The sequence below is a fragment of the Pituophis catenifer genome, unplaced genomic scaffold, assembly GCF_029215685.1.
Source record: "Pituophis catenifer annectens isolate HBS135680 unplaced genomic scaffold, rPitCat1.0.hap2 SCAF_2, whole genome shotgun sequence".
NCBI classification, from domain to species: Eukaryota; Metazoa; Chordata; class Lepidosauria; order Squamata; family Colubridae; genus Pituophis; species Pituophis catenifer.
The window spans coordinates 11757087-11776643 of NW_027256882.1; the positions used below are offsets into that span (position 1 = coordinate 11757087).

At 44.6% G+C, this 19557-nt stretch overlaps 2 protein-coding genes across 2 annotated transcripts; both read right to left on the minus strand.

Annotated features, from left to right (window-relative positions):
- Positions 1 to 37: 37 nt before the first annotated feature.
- On the minus strand, positions 38 to 2339 carry LOC139309840 (zinc finger protein 500-like). Its single transcript, XM_070934041.1, has 2 exons — positions 1746 to 2339; positions 38 to 43 (listed from the first exon to the last, which is right to left on the minus strand). The coding sequence occupies exons 1-2, from the start codon at positions 2265 to 2267 to the stop codon at positions 38 to 40; spliced, it is 528 nt and encodes a 175-aa protein (XP_070790142.1). The 5' UTR covers positions 2268 to 2339.
- A 6140-nt stretch (positions 2340 to 8479) lies between these two features.
- Positions 8480 to 10345, minus strand: LOC139309841 (zinc finger protein 678-like). The gene is made up of 4 exons (XM_070934043.1): positions 10235 to 10345; positions 9633 to 10117; positions 8973 to 9533; positions 8480 to 8504 (listed from the first exon to the last, which is right to left on the minus strand). The coding sequence occupies exons 1-4, from the start codon at positions 10343 to 10345 to the stop codon at positions 8480 to 8482; spliced, it is 1182 nt and encodes a 393-aa protein (XP_070790144.1).
- Positions 10346 to 19557: the final 9212 nt, after the last annotated feature.

The following is a 19557-nucleotide window of genomic DNA, read 5'->3' on the forward strand; positions in this document are numbered from 1 at the left end:
CTGCTTAGTGAGGAAATGAAATATTTTCCTGACTTTCTTAGCTCTAGAAGAACAGAACAGAACAGAACAGAACAGAACAGAACAGAACAGAACAGAACAGAACAATTTGTTATTGGCCAAGTGTGATTGGACAAACAAGGAATTTTTTTCTGGTGCACTAAGCTCACAGTGTACATATAAAGAGGAATTAATAGTTCATAGCAGGTTGGATTTGATTTAAATCGAGTTGATTTAAATCACAATTTAAATCATGATTTAAATCACTAGTAAAAAGGCAATTTTTTTAGAGCAACTGTCATCTCTGCTACTCCTTTGACCCACTGTTGACTCACCGATCAGCCCAGTGTTGCAGAATATACAGCCTCATGCTACATAACTAAGCTCCATTTCATGCTGAATAAACTAAATTATTTATGTATCTTAAATAGAAAACTATCTTACAATAGATTTTTACCCCAAAAGTTTTTTATTAAAATAAATTAGATAAAAATAAAAAAATCCAATTTAAATCAAAAAAATCCGATTTAAATAAAAAAAATCTGATTTTTTTGATTTTTAAAAAAAAATCATTGATTTTTATCCACTCTGGTTCATAGTTCATAAATCATGGTTACAATCATCAATCATAAGTTACAAACAATTGATAAATCATAAGAAACCAATAGAAGATATTAGGAGAGATGAGAAGTTGAGAAAAGATGAGAAGTGAGACCGTGCTGTGGGAATTAAATGTTCAGCAGAGTGATGGCACCGGGTGGAGTGGGGAATTATCTTTACATCTGGTTGTTTTGGCAGGCAATGCTTTATAGCAGCATTCTCTATAACCATGATGGTGAACCTATGGTGGCACGCAGAGCCCTCTCTGCGGGCACGTGAGCCATTGCCCCAGTTCAGCTCCGCCACGCATACATGCGTGTCTCCCGCCAGCCAGCTGGTTTTCAGTGCCACACATGCATGGCAGGCAGGGTGCATGCAGGAGACGTGCGCGCATACGTGTGGGGGGGGTCGCATGAGCATGCAAGGGGGCGGGGCACACATGGGGTCGCACGCACACGCACGGGGGTTCAGGGCGCAGGGGGAGTGTCACACACGCATTGCATTATGGGTCCGTGCGCATGTATGTGCTTTCGGCACTCAGTGCTGAAAAAGTTAGCCATCACTGGTCTATAAGGTAAAGGTAAAGGTTCCCCTCACTGTGCTAGTCGTTCCCAACTCTAGGGGGCAGTGCTCATCTTCATTTCAAAGCCGAGCCAGCGCTGTCCGAAAATGTCTCTGTGGTCATGTGGCCAGCATGACTCAACGCCAAAGGCACACGGAACGCTGTTACCTTCCTACCAAAGGTGGTCCCTATTTTGCTACTTGCATTTTTTACGTGTTTTCGAACTGCTAGGTTGGCAGAAGCTGGGACAAGTAACGGGAGCTCATCCTGTTACGCAGCACTAGGGATTCGAACCGCTGAACTGCCGACCTGATCGACAAGCCCAGTGTCTTAGCCACTGAGCCACCATGTACCCCAGTATTCTCTATAGCAGTGTTTCTCAACCTTGGAAGCTTGAAGATGGGTGGACTTCAACTCCCAAGATCCCCCAGCCAGCAGGGCTGGCTGGGGGATCCTGGGAGTTGAAGTCCACCCATCTTCAAGCTACCAAGGTTGAGAAACACTGCTCTATAGGGAAGCCTTTAAGAATTTCATACCACTGGTTTGTGCTGTAACCACCTTGAATTACCTGGTGATATTCTCTCACCTGCATCTCTCCCTGCTTCTTCTCCTCTGCCTGGCTCAGGAGGAAACCTTCTGCGAGGGCCACTGCCTGGGAGCTGGTTTCTGCTCCGCACTCTCTCACCCAGTGCTCCATTTCTGGGGGCAGGATGGCCAGGAACTGCTCCAGGATCACCAGGTCCAACATCTGAGCTTTCGTGTGCTTCTCTGGCTTCAGCCATCGATGGTAAAGGCGATGAAGTTGGCTGCAAAGCTCTCGGGGTCCCTCAACCTCCTTACAGAACAACTTGAAAGGATGAGGCTGTTCAATACAACTGATGGTTTCTTCTTCCAAGATGTTCCGCCTGGACTTTTCCCAGAATTTTCCACGCGTCCCAGCCAGAATTATAGGGGAGAGTTTTTCTTTCCTTTCCTCTGCTGTGTACCACGAGTTTATTTTTTCTCTGGGCTGAAATGCTGTTCCATACAAATCCAGAGATTTCCCTATGTCTGCAAAGCAACTTCCTTTTATAGAAGGAGGAAAGGAAAAACAGCCCCCTTGAGCCATCTTTGGAGAAATCTGGCTTTTATCCTGAACCAATTAAAATCCTTGCTCAGTATGAAAGATGTTTTCAACTGCCAGGCTAAAAGGAAAAGGAAATAAACAGTTAAGGCAAATAAAGGAGAATATTTGTAGCTCGGGGTTGAAATGAGGGGTCCTTGGTGCTCTCCGAGCCTGCTTGTTTTCTTGCAGACGTTTCGTTACCCAACTAGGTACCATCATCAGTGCTAGTAAAGCATGGGATTTGCTCTCAGTTTATATTCTAGCAGCTTGCCCTGTCAGTGTTGGTGGGGGTGGTCTTAGAGAGTCTTTGGTTGGGCTGTTTGCTGTTGGCTTCTTTGGTAGTTTTTTGATTGGGGTATTGTTTACTTCTTGATCTGATGTTAATCTTGGATTTAATCTATGCTGCTCTGGGTAGTGGAAAGGTGCTTGGGTCTTTTTGTTCCTTTTTTTTTGCTGGTTGTTTCGCTATCGTTGTTAATGTCTATGTTTCTATTGATGGCTGATTTGACAGAGTGCCAGGCTTCTAGAAATTCCCTGGCATTTTTGGACGTGGCTTGGTGTGTGTGTGTGTGTGTGTGTGTGTGTATACACACACATATACATACCGGTACATACATTCATACATACATACATACATACATACAAAGCAGTATCTAAGGGGCTGCCACAAGAAAGAGGGGGTCAATATATTCTCCAAAGCACTTGAAGGCAGGACAAGAAGGAATGGATGGAAACCTAATCAAGGAGGGAAGCAACCTAGAACTAAGGAGAAGTTTCCTGACAGTGAGAACAATCAGTGGAACAACTTGCCTCCGGAGGTTGTGAATGGTCCAACACTGGAAGTTTTTAAGAAGACATCGGACAACCATTTGTCTGAAATGGTATAGGGCAGTGATGGCTAACCTTTTTCCTGTCATGTGCCAAAAACAGGGGGAGCATGGGGGGTTTGCGTGTGTGTGTGCCCACACCCATAATTCAATGCGCCCCGTCCCCCCGCACATGCATGCGTGACCACCCCAGGGCTCCCCCCGCTTTTGGCACATGATGGCCCGGTGGGCCCATTTTTTCGCCCTCCCCAGACTCTAGAGGCTTTCTTGGAGCCTGGGGAGGGCAAAAACGGCTTCCTTCCCCTGGAGGCCCTCCGGAGGCTGGAAACAGCCCCCATTTCCCGACTTCCACTAGATCCAGAAGGCCTGTTTTTCGCCCTCCCCAGGCTCCAGAGGCTTTCTAGGAGCCTGGGGAAGACAAAAACTGCCTTCCCCACCCCTCCAAGAAGCCCTCCAGAGGCCGGAAACAGCCCATTTCCTGACTTCCAGTGGGCCCAGAAGGACTGAAAATCAGGTGGCCGGCACGCACATGCATGCTGGAGCTGAGCTAGGGCAACGCTCACGTGCCCACAGATACGGCTCCACGTGCCACCTGTGGCATGCGTGCCATAGGTTTGCCATCACGGGTATAGGGTTTCCTGCCTGAGCAGGGGATTGGACTAGAAGTCCTCCAAGGTCCCTTCCAACAAATACCAACCAGCAGTCAGTAGACATGATGAATATTCTTTAATTTCACAACATATAGACAGACTTAATCATAGTTTCAATGGGGAAAATGTGACAATCCTAGACCAATCCAAATCCAAAAACACCAGGGAATTTCTAGAAGCCTAGCAGTCTGACAAATCAGCCATCAGTTAACAACATCTATAGAGTATGCAAAAGAGACAACCAAATAGCTCAAAAGGGAACACAAAGACCCCAGCACCTCTCCACTACCTAGATCAGCATAGATCAACTGCAACTTCTTCTGTCAAAGAAGCCAACAGCAAGCAGGCCTTGGTAGTACAGGGGTTTAAGGCACCCTGTTATTAAGCTGGTTATTAAGACCAGCTGCCTGCAATTACTGCAGGGTTCGAATCTCACCAAGGCTCAAGGTTGACTCAGACTTCCATCCTTTCTAAGGTAGGTAAATTGAGGACCCAGTTGTGGGGGCAATAAGCTGACTTTGTATAAATATACAAAAGTATGAAGGCTATTGCTGAGCACATTGTAAGCCGCCCTGAGTCTTCGGAGAAGGGCGGCATATAAATCAAATTAAAAAAAAAAAAAAGAACCTCCAACACACACACTCCAACCCTGAGAGGAGAAGCCACTCAAATATAAACTGAGAGCAAACTTACTAGCACTGCTGATGTTACCTAATTTGAAACATCTGCAAGAAAACAAGCAAGCTCAGAGATCACCAAGGACCCTCTCAGGTAAGGAAAACCCAGAAAATATTGTCCAAGGAATTGAAGAACAAACCCTTATATTCAGACATGTTTATTCCCTTGGAAATTTGTTGTAAAAGATTATGTGGATAAAATTACAATTGCACACTTTTTGAGAGGAGACACCGAAGGATATGAGCAAAGTAGACATTTTAGCAGCAGAGGAAATTTTGAATGCCATGGATCTTCTTGGATGGTGCTTCTCACACCAACTTCTGGTTTGCACAGAATTTTTCCTGCAGCCCAGAACAAATGGCCTTGAAAATAAATTGCATTCCCACCCCAAAAACCTCATTTCTTGGTTGAGAAGAATAGAGGGCCCATACTCGGGGGAATGTTCTGTCTGCAGGACTGGTTCTCCAGCAATGAACCCTCCTAAGATTAGAAATGAGCTTAAATGGACTCCAGAGGATGGTAGAGGACAGGAAGACCTGGAGGAACATTGCCCATGGGGTCGCAATGGGTCGGACATGACTTTGCAACTAACGACAACAAAGATTAGCAAAAAAGCTGCAGGGGAAGCAATCCCAGATTGATTCAGAGACCGAAGAGAGCATGTCTGACACTTTTTCCCTGGCCATCTTTGCTACTACTGCTGATGACAACTGCAGGAAAAGGGCCAAGATAACCCAGGAAGGACTTCCAATCCCCCATCTGCACTAAATTGAGGGCGATGACTTCAACCTCTAAGAGAAATTCCTGCTAAAGAAAGTTACCCCCAAAGTGAACGTTTATCTTGCCTGATGTGACCAGAGGATGAAACAGATCGGTCCAGGCTTCCTCTCCATCCACCTTCAGATTTCAAAACAGGGCCAGGCTTCAGCTTGCTCACAGTCAACACAAGCCTGACTGTTGCTTGCTGGCAAGAACAGATGCAGATTTGCACATGGGTCTCCTTTCTTGCAAGGGCTCCCCTCGCCCTCTTTGTGTGCTGGCATGTACGAGGGGAACACCCCCAAGACAGTGTCAGGGCCAGTAGGACATAATCAACTCAGAAAGGCAAAGGAAAGGAAAATGACCTTCCCAAAATAGAACACATGAACATCGGGGCCATTTAGGAACAAAAGAGGACCGAGGGAAATGGCACACACAAAAGACTCAGGACATTTTTTTAAAAAAAATTGATTTATATGTCGCCCTTCTCCGGAGACTCAGGGCGGCTTACAATGCGTTAAGCAATAGCCTTCATACTTTTGTATATTTATACAAAGTCAGCTTATTGCCCCCACAAACTGGGTCCTCAATTTATTTTTATTTTATTTTATTTATTTTATTTTGAATTTGTATACCGCCCTTCTCCCTGAGGACTCAGGGCAGTGAACAGCCAAGTAAAAACATCAAATACAAATATTAAAATACAATTAAATATATATATATAAATTTGGCCCCATTAATTAAAAACGATAAACAAAACACTTAAAAAATTAGGCCAGCCTGGCTTGCTGGAAAAGGAAGATTTTAAGGGCACGGCGGAAGGCACTGAGGTCTTGGATTCTCCTTATCTCTGGGGGCAACTGATTCCAGAGGGTAGGTGCCCCCACAGAGAAGGCCCTCCCCCTGAGGGTCACCAGCCAGCACTGTTTGGCTGATGGCACCCCGAGGAGGCCCTCTCTGTGGGATCGCACAGGTCGGTGGGAGGTCGTCAGTGGCAGCAGGCGGTCTCGAAGATAGCTAGGCCCTATGCCATGGAGCGCTTTAAAGGTGATAACCAACACCTTGAAGCGCACCGGGAAGACCACCGGGAGCCAGTGCAGCTCACGCAGGAGCTTTACCTACCTTAGAAAGGATGGAAGGCTGAGTCAACCTTGAGCCTGGCAAGATTCCAATTTACTAACTGCAGACAGCTGGAGTTAAATTACAATGCATTAGTCATGCCAGGAAAGGAACTATCAAGACAGCAGAAACTAGGAGAGCAAAACAAAAGGAATGGCAGAGGATTAGCAAAAGGAAAAGATTTAATCAATAGCCCAAGCAATCTGATAAGAGTCAAGGGGGGGGTAAGGACTTACCTGATAACAACATGATCCGCTTAAGGCTAGGAGCAAATAATAAGAACAGAAGGGAACAAAAAAACAGGAGACCACCACCCAGTTTCAAGTGGGGAAAAACTAGAATAAGAAAACACAGGGCAATCCATCAACACACACACAAAGGGAAGACCCACAAAAGAAACAAAGAATTTCCTTTGTACAGAAATGTATAAAAATGTACGCTTACCTTGTAACGATGTCAGCTCACCCAGCGTGAGCTCCGTGACTTCGCTCGATCGGACTTCCTGAAAAATAAAGAAAACTTCCTTTCACGCAGCTGGCTTCTCTCGCGGTTTTGCGCGGCGCCGGAACGCTCTCCCAGCCGGGAAATTCGAATCCTCGGGGAGGGGAGACCTCTCCTCCCTTCTAACAGGCAGTTTATGGGTTAATGGGAGAGAGTGATTTTTCCTAGCCAGACTGCAAGTGGAGACTGTGGCTTGTTCCTTCCCTTTCAAAATCCTGTTGGAATCCTCTCCTGAAAAGAAAAAAAAATCCTGCTTCCGGCGAGATCTCTGGGTATTATAATGCAAGGATCCACTAGATGGCGACATCTGCAAATACCTTGATTCACAGCTCCATCCAAAGAGGCCGTCAAGCATTATAATTAGAATAGAATAACAGAGTTGGAAGGATCCTTGTTGTAGGTCATCTAGTCCAATCCCCTGCTCAAGCAGGAGACCAGGGGTGGGTTCTAAATTTTTTTACTACCGGTTCTGTGGGCGTGGCTTATCTTGTGGGTGTGGCTTGAAGGTCATGTGACTAGGTGGGCGTGGCTAGCTGGTCAGAGTCATTTCTGGAAGGTCCTCGCACTTACGACCAGTCCTCGCACTTACGACCCGACTCATTCGTTTGCTTTTAATACTGATCAACAGTAGGACGGCCCTTTGAAGCCCCTCAGCAAGAGTTTAAACAGTTTTTTTCCCTCTAGTCATCAACTGGGACTCAGGAGGCAGCAATAGATTGGGGGTGGGACCAAATAAAAGGTAAGAATAAGGTGGGTGGGAGGGCGGCGGGAGAGAACCGGTTCGGTGATGTCATATCGTCACCGCTACCGGCTCAGCCGAACCGGACCGAACCAGGAGGAACCCACCACTGCAGGAGACCCTATACCACTGATGGCTAATCTTTTTGCCGTTATGTCCCAAAAGCAGGGGGAGCACGGGGGGGTCACGCGCATGCGTGCCCACACCCATAATTCATTACACCCCATCCCCCATGCATGCACACGCGACCCTCCCCTGCGCTCCCCCCACTTTTGGCACGGTGGCCCCAATAGGCCCGTTTTTCACCCTCCCCAGGCTCCAGAGGTTTTCTTGGAGCCTGGGGAGGAAGAAAACGGCCTTCCCCCTCCCTCCCAGAGGCCCTCTGAAGGCCGGAAACGGCATGTTTCCCGACTTCCAATGGGATCGGAAAGCCCGAAAATCAGGTGGCTTGTGCGCTCTTGTGCGCTGGAGCTAAGTTAGGGCAACGCTCGCGTGCCCACAGATATGGCTCTGCGTGCCACCTGTGGCACACGTGCCATAGGTTCGCCATCACGGCCCTATACCATTTCTGGCAGATGTCTGTCCAATCTCTTCAAAGCTTCCAGTGATGAAGCACCCACAACTTTTGAAGTCAAGCTATTCCATTGTGTTGAATATTAATGAGGGAGAAGTCGTGACGTACGACTTCCCCCTCATTGGCCCAGGCTCCAAGGCAGGAGAGTGGGCCAGTGCGAGTGGCTGAAGCGCTGGGCAGCTCTGGGGGTTTAAAAGGAGCTGTCACCGTGGCTGCTGTGCTCTTTAAAACTAAGGAATAAACTATTTTACTGCACCATGCCGCGTCCTGCCTCCTCACTCTGACCCCACATCTTATATGGTTTGTCCACTGTGCGGATCCCTTTATGGCAAGTGAGGGAATTTGAATTAGTGAAGCATTTTCCACTTCTATTTCTCCCCTGTGTTGATATTCCTGTGATTAATGTGAATAAAATAGGAATCATACAGAGTCAGCTACATGAACTCTAAAGGACTCTCTCTATTCACATTATTATAAGATAGAAAAGTGCTTGCTTGGAGATTATATTAAAAATCAGCTAAACCCCATTAAGTGGTAATATATCTTCTGATGAGACCTAGCTGTCACAGAAGGACAGCCATATGGAAAACATCTGAGGGGCCTCACAAAGACAGGCACAGGAAACAAAGAGTCACTTATTACCTCTTATTACCCAAGGACAGCAGTAAATCTCCCATTAGCAACTACAAGCACTTAAGGAAAAGTTGTGTAGCTAAGATAATCTTATAAACTAAAAATAATGGTTTACTAATGGTTTAGTAATTAGGAAGTGTGTCAATTATCATATAAAAAGTATATTTAACCATATATGGAAAATGCATGATCTTATGTTAACCATATATGGAAAATGCATGATCTCACCGAATCCTTTGTCTTGGAAACATATATAAACTGTCTATCAGAGCTCTTCCGTTGTTCAAAGTTTCAGGTACAATCTGGCTCTGATCCTTGCGCAATAAACTGACTCTGGCTGACCCAGGAATGTTGTTCAGTCTCAATTTTTCCACAACATGATGATTAAACATATTGCTGGTTCTAAAACTTTTCCCGCATTCCAAACATTGATATGGTTCCTCCCCAGTGTGGACCCTTTTATGGCGAATGAGGGAAGCTGGTGTAGTGAACACCTTTTCACATTCTGCACATTTATATGGCTTCTCCTTGGTATGAAGCCTTTTATGGAAAGTCAGAGAACTTGAAACTCTGAAACTGTTTCCACACTTATTGCCTTTATATAGTTTTTTCCCCGATGTGGATCTTTTTATGGTAAGTGAGGGAACCTGACAGAATGAAGCATTTTCCACATTCCTGACATTCAAATGTTTCTCCCCTGTGTGGATCCTTTTATGGGAAGTAAGGTGTTTTGCAGAACGGAAGCTCTTTCCAGATTGTTGGCGTTGAAATGGTTTTTCACCCGTGTGGCTTTCTTTGTGGGAAAAAAGGGCCCTCAGAATCACTGTAGCTCTTTCCACACTCCTGGCATTGATATGGTTTCACTCCCATGTGGATTCTTTCATGTACAGTATAATTAGATTTTTGTCTGAAGCTCTGTTCTTGCATTGATATGGTTTCTCCCCGGTATGGATCCTTTTATGGCAAATGAGAGAACTTGACATAGCAAAGCATTCCCAGCACTCTGTGCATTTATACGGCTTCTCCCCAGTGTGGATCCTTTTATGGAAAGTGAGGGAACCTGATGCAGTGAAGCATTTCCCATGTTCCATACACTTAGATGGGTTTTCCCCAGTGTGGATTCTGCAATGGAAAATAAGTCTGGTTGCCAAATGGAAGCTCTTTCCACCTTCCTTGCATTTGTATGGTTTCTCCCCTGCGTGAATTCTTTTATGGTAAGTAAAGTGTCTTGAAGAGCAGAAATTTTCCCCACATTTTTGGCATGTATAGGGTTTCTCCCCTGCGTGGATCCTTTTATGGGAAATAAGTTGTTTTGCAGAATAGAAACTCTTTTCACACTCCTGACATTTATGTGATTTCTCCCTTGTGTGGATCTTTTTATGTAGAGTATAATGATGTTTTTGTCTAAAGCTCTTTCCACAGTTCTGGCACTAATATGGTTTCTCCCCAGTGTGGATTCTGTTGTGGCAAGTGAGGTAGCCTCATGTAGCGAAGCATTTCCCACATTCCATACATTTATATGGTTTCTCCCCAGTGTGGATTCTTTTATGGGACGTCAGGCTGGTTGGAAAATGGAAGCTTTCCACATTCCTTGCATTCATATGGTTTTTCCCATGTGCGGATACTTTTATGATAAGTGAGGAATTTTGTGGAATGGAAGCTCTTTCCAGTCTTGGCATTGATACAATTTCCCCCGTGTGGATCTTTTCATGTTCAGTATAATATTTTTGTCTGAAGCTCTTTGCACAATACTTACAGAATTTACAGAATAAGAGTTGGAAGGGACCTTGGAGGTCTTCTAGTCCAACTCCCTGCTTAGGCAGGAAATCCTACAGCACTTCATACAAATGGTTATCCAATCTCCTCTTTAAACTTCCAGTGTTGGACCATTCACAACATCTGGAGGCAAGTTGTTCCACTGATTAATTTTTCTAACTGTCAGGAAAATTCTTAGTTCTAAGTTGCTTCTCTCCTTGATTAGTTTCCACCCATTGCTTCTTGTCCTGCCCTCAGGTGCTTTGGAGAATAACTTGGCTCCCTCTTCTTTGTGACAGCCCCTGAGATATCGGAAGACTGCTATCATGTCACCCCTAGTCCTTCTTTTCATCAAACTAGACATACCCAGTTTCTGTAACTGTTCATGTTTTAGCCTTCAGTCCCAAATCATCTTTGTTGCTCTTCTCTGCACTCTTTCTAGAGTCTCCATATCTTTACATCATGGCAACCAAAACTGAATGCAGTAATCTAAGTATGGCCTTACCAAGGCATTATAAAGTGATATTAACACTTCACACAATCTTGATTCTGTCCCTGTTTATGCAGTGTAGAACTGTGTTGGCTTTTTTGGCAGCTGCTGCACACTGCTGGCTTAAATGGTTGTCCGCTAGGACTCCAAGATCCCTCTCAGTTACTACTATTGAGCAAGGTACGACATATACTGTACCTGTGCATTTTCTTTTTCTTGCCTAAATGTAGAACCTTACTTTTTTCACCATTGAATTTCATTTTGTTAGATTACACCCAATGTTCAAGTCTTGCACTCATATGGTTTCTCCCCAATATGGATCATTTTATGGGCACCAAGGCTTTGTGGAAAACTGAAGTTCTTTCCACGTTCCTTACATTCGTACACTTTTTTTCCTGTGTGGATCCTTTTATGGGAAATATATTCGAATCCCTGAAGCTTTTTCCGCACTCCAGGCATTTACCATATTTTTTGCACTATAAGACGCACCTGACCATAAGATGCATCTAGGTTTAGAGGAGGAAAACAAGAAAAAAAATATTCTGAACCAAATGGTGTACTAATATATTTAATAAAATATAGCAGAATTGTATTTCAACCATGTAAAGTCAACAGCAGTATTAAGAACCATGATCACTGTCACTAACAAATGAGGAGAGACTTTAAGGTTCAAGCACTCTTCTACTTTTCTGGAAACCCCAAGAACTCATCATCGCTAGTGTCAGAATTTATGAAGCTCAGTTGCTAACAATCACTGATATCACTTTCTTTGCTATCTTCATATGTGATACTATCTTGAGTTCCATCTAAGGCATTGCTAATGCCAGATTTTTTGAATGACTGTGCAACAATTTTATTTATTTATTTATTGGTTCGATTTATATGCCGCCCTTCTCCGGAGTCTCAGGACGGCTTACAATGCGTTAAGCACTAGCCTTCATACTTTTGTATATACCTGCTTAGTAGGGCTTTTGCCCCCCCCCCCCCCAAACGGTGTTCTTTTTTATACAAAGTCAGTTTATTGCCCCAACAATCCGGTTCCTCATTTCACCTACCTCGGAAGGATGGAAGGCTGAGTCAACCTTGAGCCTGGTGAGATTTGAACTTGCAGTAATTGCAGGCAGCTGGCAGCTAAGTGCTACTTAACAGCACTTTAGTTCGCTGCACCACCAAGGATTTTGTCCTTCACCGAGTGTTTTCACATGATGTTTTAACCCATTCACAAACTTGAGTGATAGTGGGCCCCTTCATTCATCCAGTAGGTGTCAGATCATGATTACCAGCAACCATACATTTGTTCCACTCTTCTTGCATAAAGACTTTAAATGCTTTGTTGATGGAAACATCAAGGGGTTGCAACTGGCTGGTAAGATCCCCAGGAATTAAAGCTAGATGAGTCTTTACTTCTTTAAAGCTCTTTTTATAGAGCACTAACAAAGCAGGTTTTTTTCAACAGCCCTCCAGGACATTTTCACCACACTTTTTCAACCCATCCTCTCATTCCATTTTCATCTATCCGTCCTTTCTCATGAATATGCACAACAACTCCTTGTGGAGTCACTTCTCTTGGAAAGTTTTTCCTTTTGAAAATTAACATCGGTGGCACAGCAGGACAATACAACCATGTAATGTGTTTTCTCATATCCTGAGGTTTTCCCGGTTATGGTTTTGGCACCTTTCAGGTTAACTCTCTTATTAGATGGCACATCAAAGGTTAGCGGGACTTCATCCATAAACCCAATCTGGCCAATTTCAAAATCATTTTTCTTCCTAGCATCAATTTCAAATTTATGAAAAGACAGAATCTTAGATTCATATTATTTTGGCATTTTTTACGCAATTCTAGTTTTGGTGCGCAAAGCAAGGCCACATCGCCTCATAAATCTGTAGCACCACGACGGTGATCCAGTAAAATCCTGAAAGCCTTTCTCTTCAGCAATGCGTTTGGCTTCATATATTATCATTTTTGTAGAAACCGTGAAGCCATTATTCCAGTGACATGTGATCCACTCTTTCATGTACATTTCTAACTGTGGCCATTTTGCAGCTTGCCCACGAAAATTGTGCTTATTTTTATCTTTTACGTTTTGCAGTTGCTCCACCTGTTTCCTCCACTCTCTTATCATTTTTTCAGTTGGAGGTGGCCCAAAACGTCTCGCCGCTGCTCTGTTTCCATGTTCCTCAGCATATTTTACTACTTCCAGTTTAAAAGGAATTTTATATGCTAGTCTTTTTCTGCAAGAAAATACAGTAATGAAAGAACTGTCAGTAATGTGTTCTTTATTGTTATGAGAGCACTGTATCTGAGAACATCAAGGAATGATGCACTATTAAAGGGGATCTGCTGCGGACATACTGTTATGTGGGCGGATTTGTTGCTGACGCACTATTATGGGGGACACGTTTTAAGGTTTTACCTTAATAGGGGACATTTTATTAGAGGACACTTTCTTAGGCACTATTCATACGACCATATTTTGTTTCTGAAATGCCCCCGTGCATCCCCATTCCCATCAGAATGCCCCCTTACATTACGTGTCCCCATCAGAGTACTGTGAATATGGAGTGCTGAATATGGGGCAGCAGTGTAGTAAGGGCAGGAGGCGGAGCCTGAGAGGACCACAGATAGGTGTCCTCTCATGTGCCAGCTCTACCTATTGACTCCTACACTGCGGAAAAGAGACAGAAGAGGCGGGCAATGACGAAGACAGAAGAGGTGGAGTTCAGCACTGTTAAAACAGGGTGTTAAACTCAAGGCCCGTGGGCCAGATCCAGCCCGCAGGGTGCTTAGATCTGGCCCGCGGGCCCGCCCTTGGAAACAGCGAAGGACTGGCCTATGGTGCCTCTGCCAGAGAAAACGGAGCTCGGGAGGACCACGCACAGCCCTCCATGGTTCCGTTTTCGGCAGTAACAGCCTCCTGCAGCCCTCTACCAGTGAAAACGGAGCTCAGGAGGGCAGCCCTCCCAGGCTCCGTTTTCACTGGCAGAGGGTGGTAGAAGGCCATCGCGACCGAAAATGGAGCCTCGATGAGTGATGTTGAGTTGGCCACACCCATACTGACCATGCACCCCCCAGTCCCCCAAGATCAAACACAACTCTGATGCAGCCCTCAATGAAATTGAGTTTGACACCCTTACTGTAAAAGGACCCCGCCGCGGCCCGCTGCTATTCACCAAAGGACCGGCAGCGGTCCATTGTTGGGGACCCCTGAGCTAATACACTTCATGGTGTGCGACACAATATTCGCTCCATAAGATGCACAGACATTTCCACCCATTTTTGAGGGGGAAAAGTGTGTCTTATGGAGTGAAAAATACGGTATATAGTTTTTCTTCAATTTGTACTCTCTGATTTAAGGTAAGAGGAAAGGTCCTTCTGGAGTGTTACCTTCTCTCTTTTTGTTTCTCTAAAGTGTAGCTCTTCCAACAGTCACACAATCTCAATTTATCTTGGAGTATTTTTCCGCACCCTGTACAAACTTCTTTTTCTTGGTTATCATCCTCAGTGAAGAAGATACTGGTATCTGCATATTGAAAAGGAGAACATTTAACCAGCCCCCCTTTTAACTGGTCTTCCTTAAGGCTTTGCTTTCCAAACATCCTTTCTGCAACTTCATTTCTAGCTGTTGACAAAGATGCTTCTTCTTGGCTCGAACCTTCCATTTCCCATTCATCAGCTGCTTGGAAGAGAAACAAAGAAAAGTTGACACAAATGATTTAGCACCAATTGTTGCATTCCTTATTTGAGTATTACCAAAACTCTGTCCACCTCCCACCAGCTCTTTGATATAGAGTTGATGTTAAGATTTGCCGTAGATTGTCCTCTTGCCCTCCATAATGCAGAACGCAAACTTGAAATCCTTCAGATCAGATCATTTTGAGTTTCAGGGTGAGCACCATCAGCTCCGCTGCTCCTTCAGATTCAGTTTCAAGGAAGCAGGAGAGTTTATTGAAAGACCAGCATGTATATAAGTGTTATAAATAGAGAGAAACATCACGTAGATGGGAAAATGGACTTGATGAGGATGGATCAATGACGGACTTGCACCTGGGAACTGAACATCAGCCTCCACTCCATGAGGAAGTGCTACCTTGGAAAAAAAACTGGTTCTCATGGGTGTTTGTTCATCCTTGGTCATCCTCACATTTACAAGCAAAATTTACAAAAGAAGCTTTGGAGAAAATGGGAGGGAGAGTCACGTTGATGGAAGATCCCATCTCTTGAGAATTCAGTGCATCAGACAACCCAATTCTCTAGCATTTACCATATTTTTCAGAGCATAAGTTTAGTTAGTTTTGGGAGAGGAAAATAAGAAAAAAAAATTTTTTGCCTCTGCCTACCAGCATCCATCGGTATTCATCTGGCTAGCGTCCTGTCAGTGTGTGAGACTCTTTGGAAACTGAAACAGTATTTGCTGTGTCAGCAACAAGGAAGGAGACAGCAAGAAGCCTGGCCTTGGCTTAGGTCAACTGTTCTAAAGCTGCATGCTGTGCTGATCTCTGAAACTAAAACTGAAACTCCTCTCCTCTGCTTGTGTTTCGCTTGTGTTGGAAAACCTGCTTTTGGTATTGTATATTTATTTTATATTATATATAAAAAGTAGTTATTGAATCCTGCTAAATCAGTTACTTGTGTGTGCTTTCTGGATGTGATTGCTGCTGTAAACTCTGACAGTCCTTGTAGCAAATAGCAAACAGCCAGGTCAGCTTCAGCACATTATTGCAGCCTAATTCAGCATGAGCAGCTGATTGGTGGGTGGAATACCCACAATCAGCTGTTCCAGGCTGCAGGGATTGCCACAGACCATTGCCTCCTCCGTGCCCTGCATTTTTGGCTACATTCGGTGTATAAGACGCACCCAAATTTTCACCATCTTTTGGGGGAGGGGGAGAGTGCGTCTTATACTCCAAAAAATACGGTACTTTCTTGTGATGCTCTCTGAGGGCTTCCGTCATTACAGTCAGGAAACATAAAAAGGAATCGAGTAGCTAAAATTATCTATAAAGTGGGACAGACAGAATTGAAAACTGTATGGGAGGACCACTCACTCTCCTCATTCTACAGGTAACATGAAGTTTGAGCTAAAAACAGGCAAACTAGGAGTAGAACAGCAAATGAGGACATTCTCCTCCATTATAGGAAAAGATTTCTTATTTCTCTTTTAAAAAAATCATCTGCTTGCTTATTTATTTAGCATATGGCATAAAATAAATGGAAAGCAGCAGTAAAAATGTCCAGAATGAACACATTAGATGATACACATAAAATGGAAATACTGTTTGTGCCTCACTAGAAAATACCTTCCACCAGAATTTCATTCCAGAAAAACAGAGCCCCTTACTTAAATAGGCCAAATTCCTTGCGTTTTCCTGCATGACCTCTTGATACAAATTTTTTTGCTCCAAATCCAGTAGGGCCCATTCCTCCATAGAGAAAAACACAGCTACATCCTCAAAAGAGATGAAATTCTGAAATAGAAACAACATATACTATGAATGCCTCTTCGTAAGGATAACTTGAATAATCTAAATGCAAAATTTATTTTTAAAGAACAAATACTGCTTTTCGAATAGGATAAAGAAGCAACTTATTTCCCCCCCCCCCCCGAGCTCCCTTTTCAATGGCAGAGGGTTGCAGGAGGCTGTGGCAACTGAAAACGGAACTCTGGAGCCTGTTTTCGCTGGCAGATCATTCGGGCCGCCACAGGTGTCCCAGAAAGGAGTGACGTTGAGCTGGCCAACCCCCCCCCCCCCCCGAGGTCAAACACAACCCTCAATGAAATTGAGTTTGATACCTCTAGTCTAAGAGAATATACCAAAAGTAGTTTTGAGTAAATATCTTAATTTTATCCTGCAATACTGCATTCTAACCACTGTGTCACCACAGCTCCAATAATATTTAGATCTAGATTTTATTACACTTCTATACCGCCCTTCTCCTGAAGGACTCAGGGCGGCGTACAGCCATCTTAAAACACATATACACTTACAAATTTTAAAAACAGTTTAAAAACAAATATATAAAAATTTGGCCCACAAAATTAAAAGCTAACAGACACCCAATTTAAAATTCCTATTAGGCCAGCCCGGCTTGTTGGAATAAAAGAGTCTTCAGAGTGCGGCGAAAGGTACACAGGTCAGGAATCATACGAACCTCTAGGGGCAGCTCATTCCAAAGGGCTGGTGCCCCCAGAGAGAAGGCTCTCCCCCTGGGTGTCACCAGTCAACATTGTTTGGCCGACGGCACCCTGAGGAGCCCCTCTCTGTGGGAGTGTATTGGCCAGTGGGAGGCTATTGGTGGCAGAAGGCGATCTCGTATATACCCCGGTCCTAAGCCATGGAGCGCTTTAAAGGTGGTAACCAACACCTTGAATCGCACCCAGAAGACCACCGGGAGCCAGTGCAGCTCGCGCAGGAGAGGTGTTACATGGGTGCGTCATGTCGCCCCCATAATCCCCCGCGCGGCCGCATTCTGGACCAGTTGGAGCCTCCGAGTTCTCTTCAAGGGGAGCCCCATGTAGAGAGCGTTACAGTAGTCCAGACGGGACGTGACAAGGGCATGAGTGACCGTGCACAGGGCATCCCAGTCCAGAAAGGGATGCAACTGGCGTATCAGGCGAACCTGATAAAAAGCTCCCCTAGCCACGGCCGTCATATGATCTTCCAAAGACAGCCGTGCATCCAGGAGAACACCCAAGTTGCAAGCCCTCTCTGAGGGGGCCAAGATCTCGCCCCCAATAGTCAGCGATGACTATACCGGGACGCCAGGAACCACAGCCACTCGGTCTTGGAAGGGTTGAGTCTGAGCTTGTTTCTCCCCATCCAGATCCGCACGGCCTCCAGGCACCAGGACATCACATCAAGGGCATCATTGGGTTGGTCCAATACATTGTCATGAATTGCAGAGGTGAGATAATTACCAAGTACAGTCCATTCAGCCTTCAATGGGGAACAGGGTGGCTTTGCATTGCAAGATGGTTCCTTTTGAAATTATTACCCGCATGCATGCGGCACTATGGGACTTCCTATCACAATGCCAGGGAGCTGCTCATGTAGACAGCCCCCTCCCCCACCTATTTAGGAGAGAGCTGGATCATACTGAATTGTAGGAAGAAATATCCTTCTGGGTTCTGCTCCAAGTGGGGAAAAAGACACTGGAAACATGGAGACTGCTTGGAAAGATGGTTTAATGGTGGACAGGATCACATGGTTTGAGTTCCTGAACAGAAAAGGGGCTGAGAGTCAGCGAGTCCCTGGGTTTTATGCCCTCTCTGGCTTTGAACTTCCTGGGGCCCAGAAAGGGTATCCTGATTGGTTGTCAGACTCCCAGGGGGTGGGGGTCTTAGCTAGCCTTGCTGGCTGATGTAATCTTCCCAGGTGCCATGTGGTGAGTTTCTGTCCTAGATGGGCCCCATTGTGTTGCAGATGATGGCCCTTTGACAAAGGATTGGGTTTCTGCCTCTGGCCCATTAACAAAGGGCGAGGGGTAGGAAGGTGGGAGCTGCTTTGTCTTTAAAACATGCTTTTCTATTTCTCATCCAGGGAAACATAATATTCTGCCTTTTTAATATTTCCCAAAATATTTCATTTTTCTAGGAAAGGGGTGGGTACTAACTTCCTACAGAATGATATCTGCAGTTTGAAGAAGTAAAGATTTTTCCTACCTTCCTTGGAAGTACAAGCATTGCTATTGCTCCACCAAAGACAATAGATGTTCCAGAAGATACCATCGATGTTGCTCCGGTTTCTGAGAGTGAGAAAAAAAGCAGAGGAACTGTTTGTTATACAAACACTCAGACTGATGAGTTTTGTGTAAAAGCTGGGTGGTAATGGAAGCCAGGGATAGGGATTGGTACCAATAACGGAGAATATTTGTAGCTCAGGATTGAAATGAAGGGTCCTTGGTGCTCTCTGAGCTTGATTGTTTTCTCACAGACATTTTGTGACTCAAACTAGGCAACTTCATCTGTGCTAGTCAGGAGTGCTGTCTGTTGTCAGTTTATATTCTGGTAGTTTTGTCTGTCTGTGTATGTGTGGGGGCAATCTTAGAGATTCTTTGGTTGGGCTGTTTACTGATGGCTCTTTGGCAGTTTCTAGATTGGGGTATTGCTTACTTGATTGTTGTCTGAAGTTAACCTTGGAGTTAATCTATGCTGATCTGGGTGCTGTTTACTGGTGAAGAGTCTTTTGTTTTCTTTTGAGTTGGTTGATTGCCTCTTTTGCATAGTCTATAGATGTGTTAATGTTTTATGTGATGGCTGATTTGTCAGAGTACCAGGCTTCTAGAAATTCCCTGGCATTTTTGGACTTGGCCTGGTCTAGGATGGTCACATTTTCCCAGTTGAAACTATGGTTAAATGATTTGTCTATAATTCTATATGTTGTGAAATTAAATAATTTTTGTCATGTGGATGAGAATTGGGCTAAGTGAAGTCGTGGAAGGAGTATGTGTCTCTACAACCAAGGATCATCTGGAGACCTTTAATTTTGGATTGAGACCATTGGAGAAAACTTGTGTTTGTCTCGATAGTGGATAACCACCTTCAGAACTAGACAGCAGAGAGGCGC

Bases quoted from the DNA above. Each gene is read 5' to 3' on its own strand.
- LOC139309841 (XM_070934043.1), bottom strand. From the start codon at position 10,345: ATGAATGCAAGGAATGTGGAAAGCTTCCATTTTCCAACCAGCCTGACG. The intron at 10,118-10,234 runs GCTACATGAGGC...CTACATAAAAAG, and splicing joins TGGAATGTGGGAAATGCTTC to ATCCACACAAGGGAGAAATC. The intron at 9,534-9,632 runs GTACATGAAAGA...CCACAAAGAAAG, and splicing joins GACAAAAATCTAATTATACT to CCACACGGGTGAAAAACCAT.
- LOC139309840 (XM_070934041.1), bottom strand. From the start codon at position 2,267: ATGGCTCAAGGGGGCTGTTTTTCCTTTCCTCCTTCTATAAAAGGAAGT.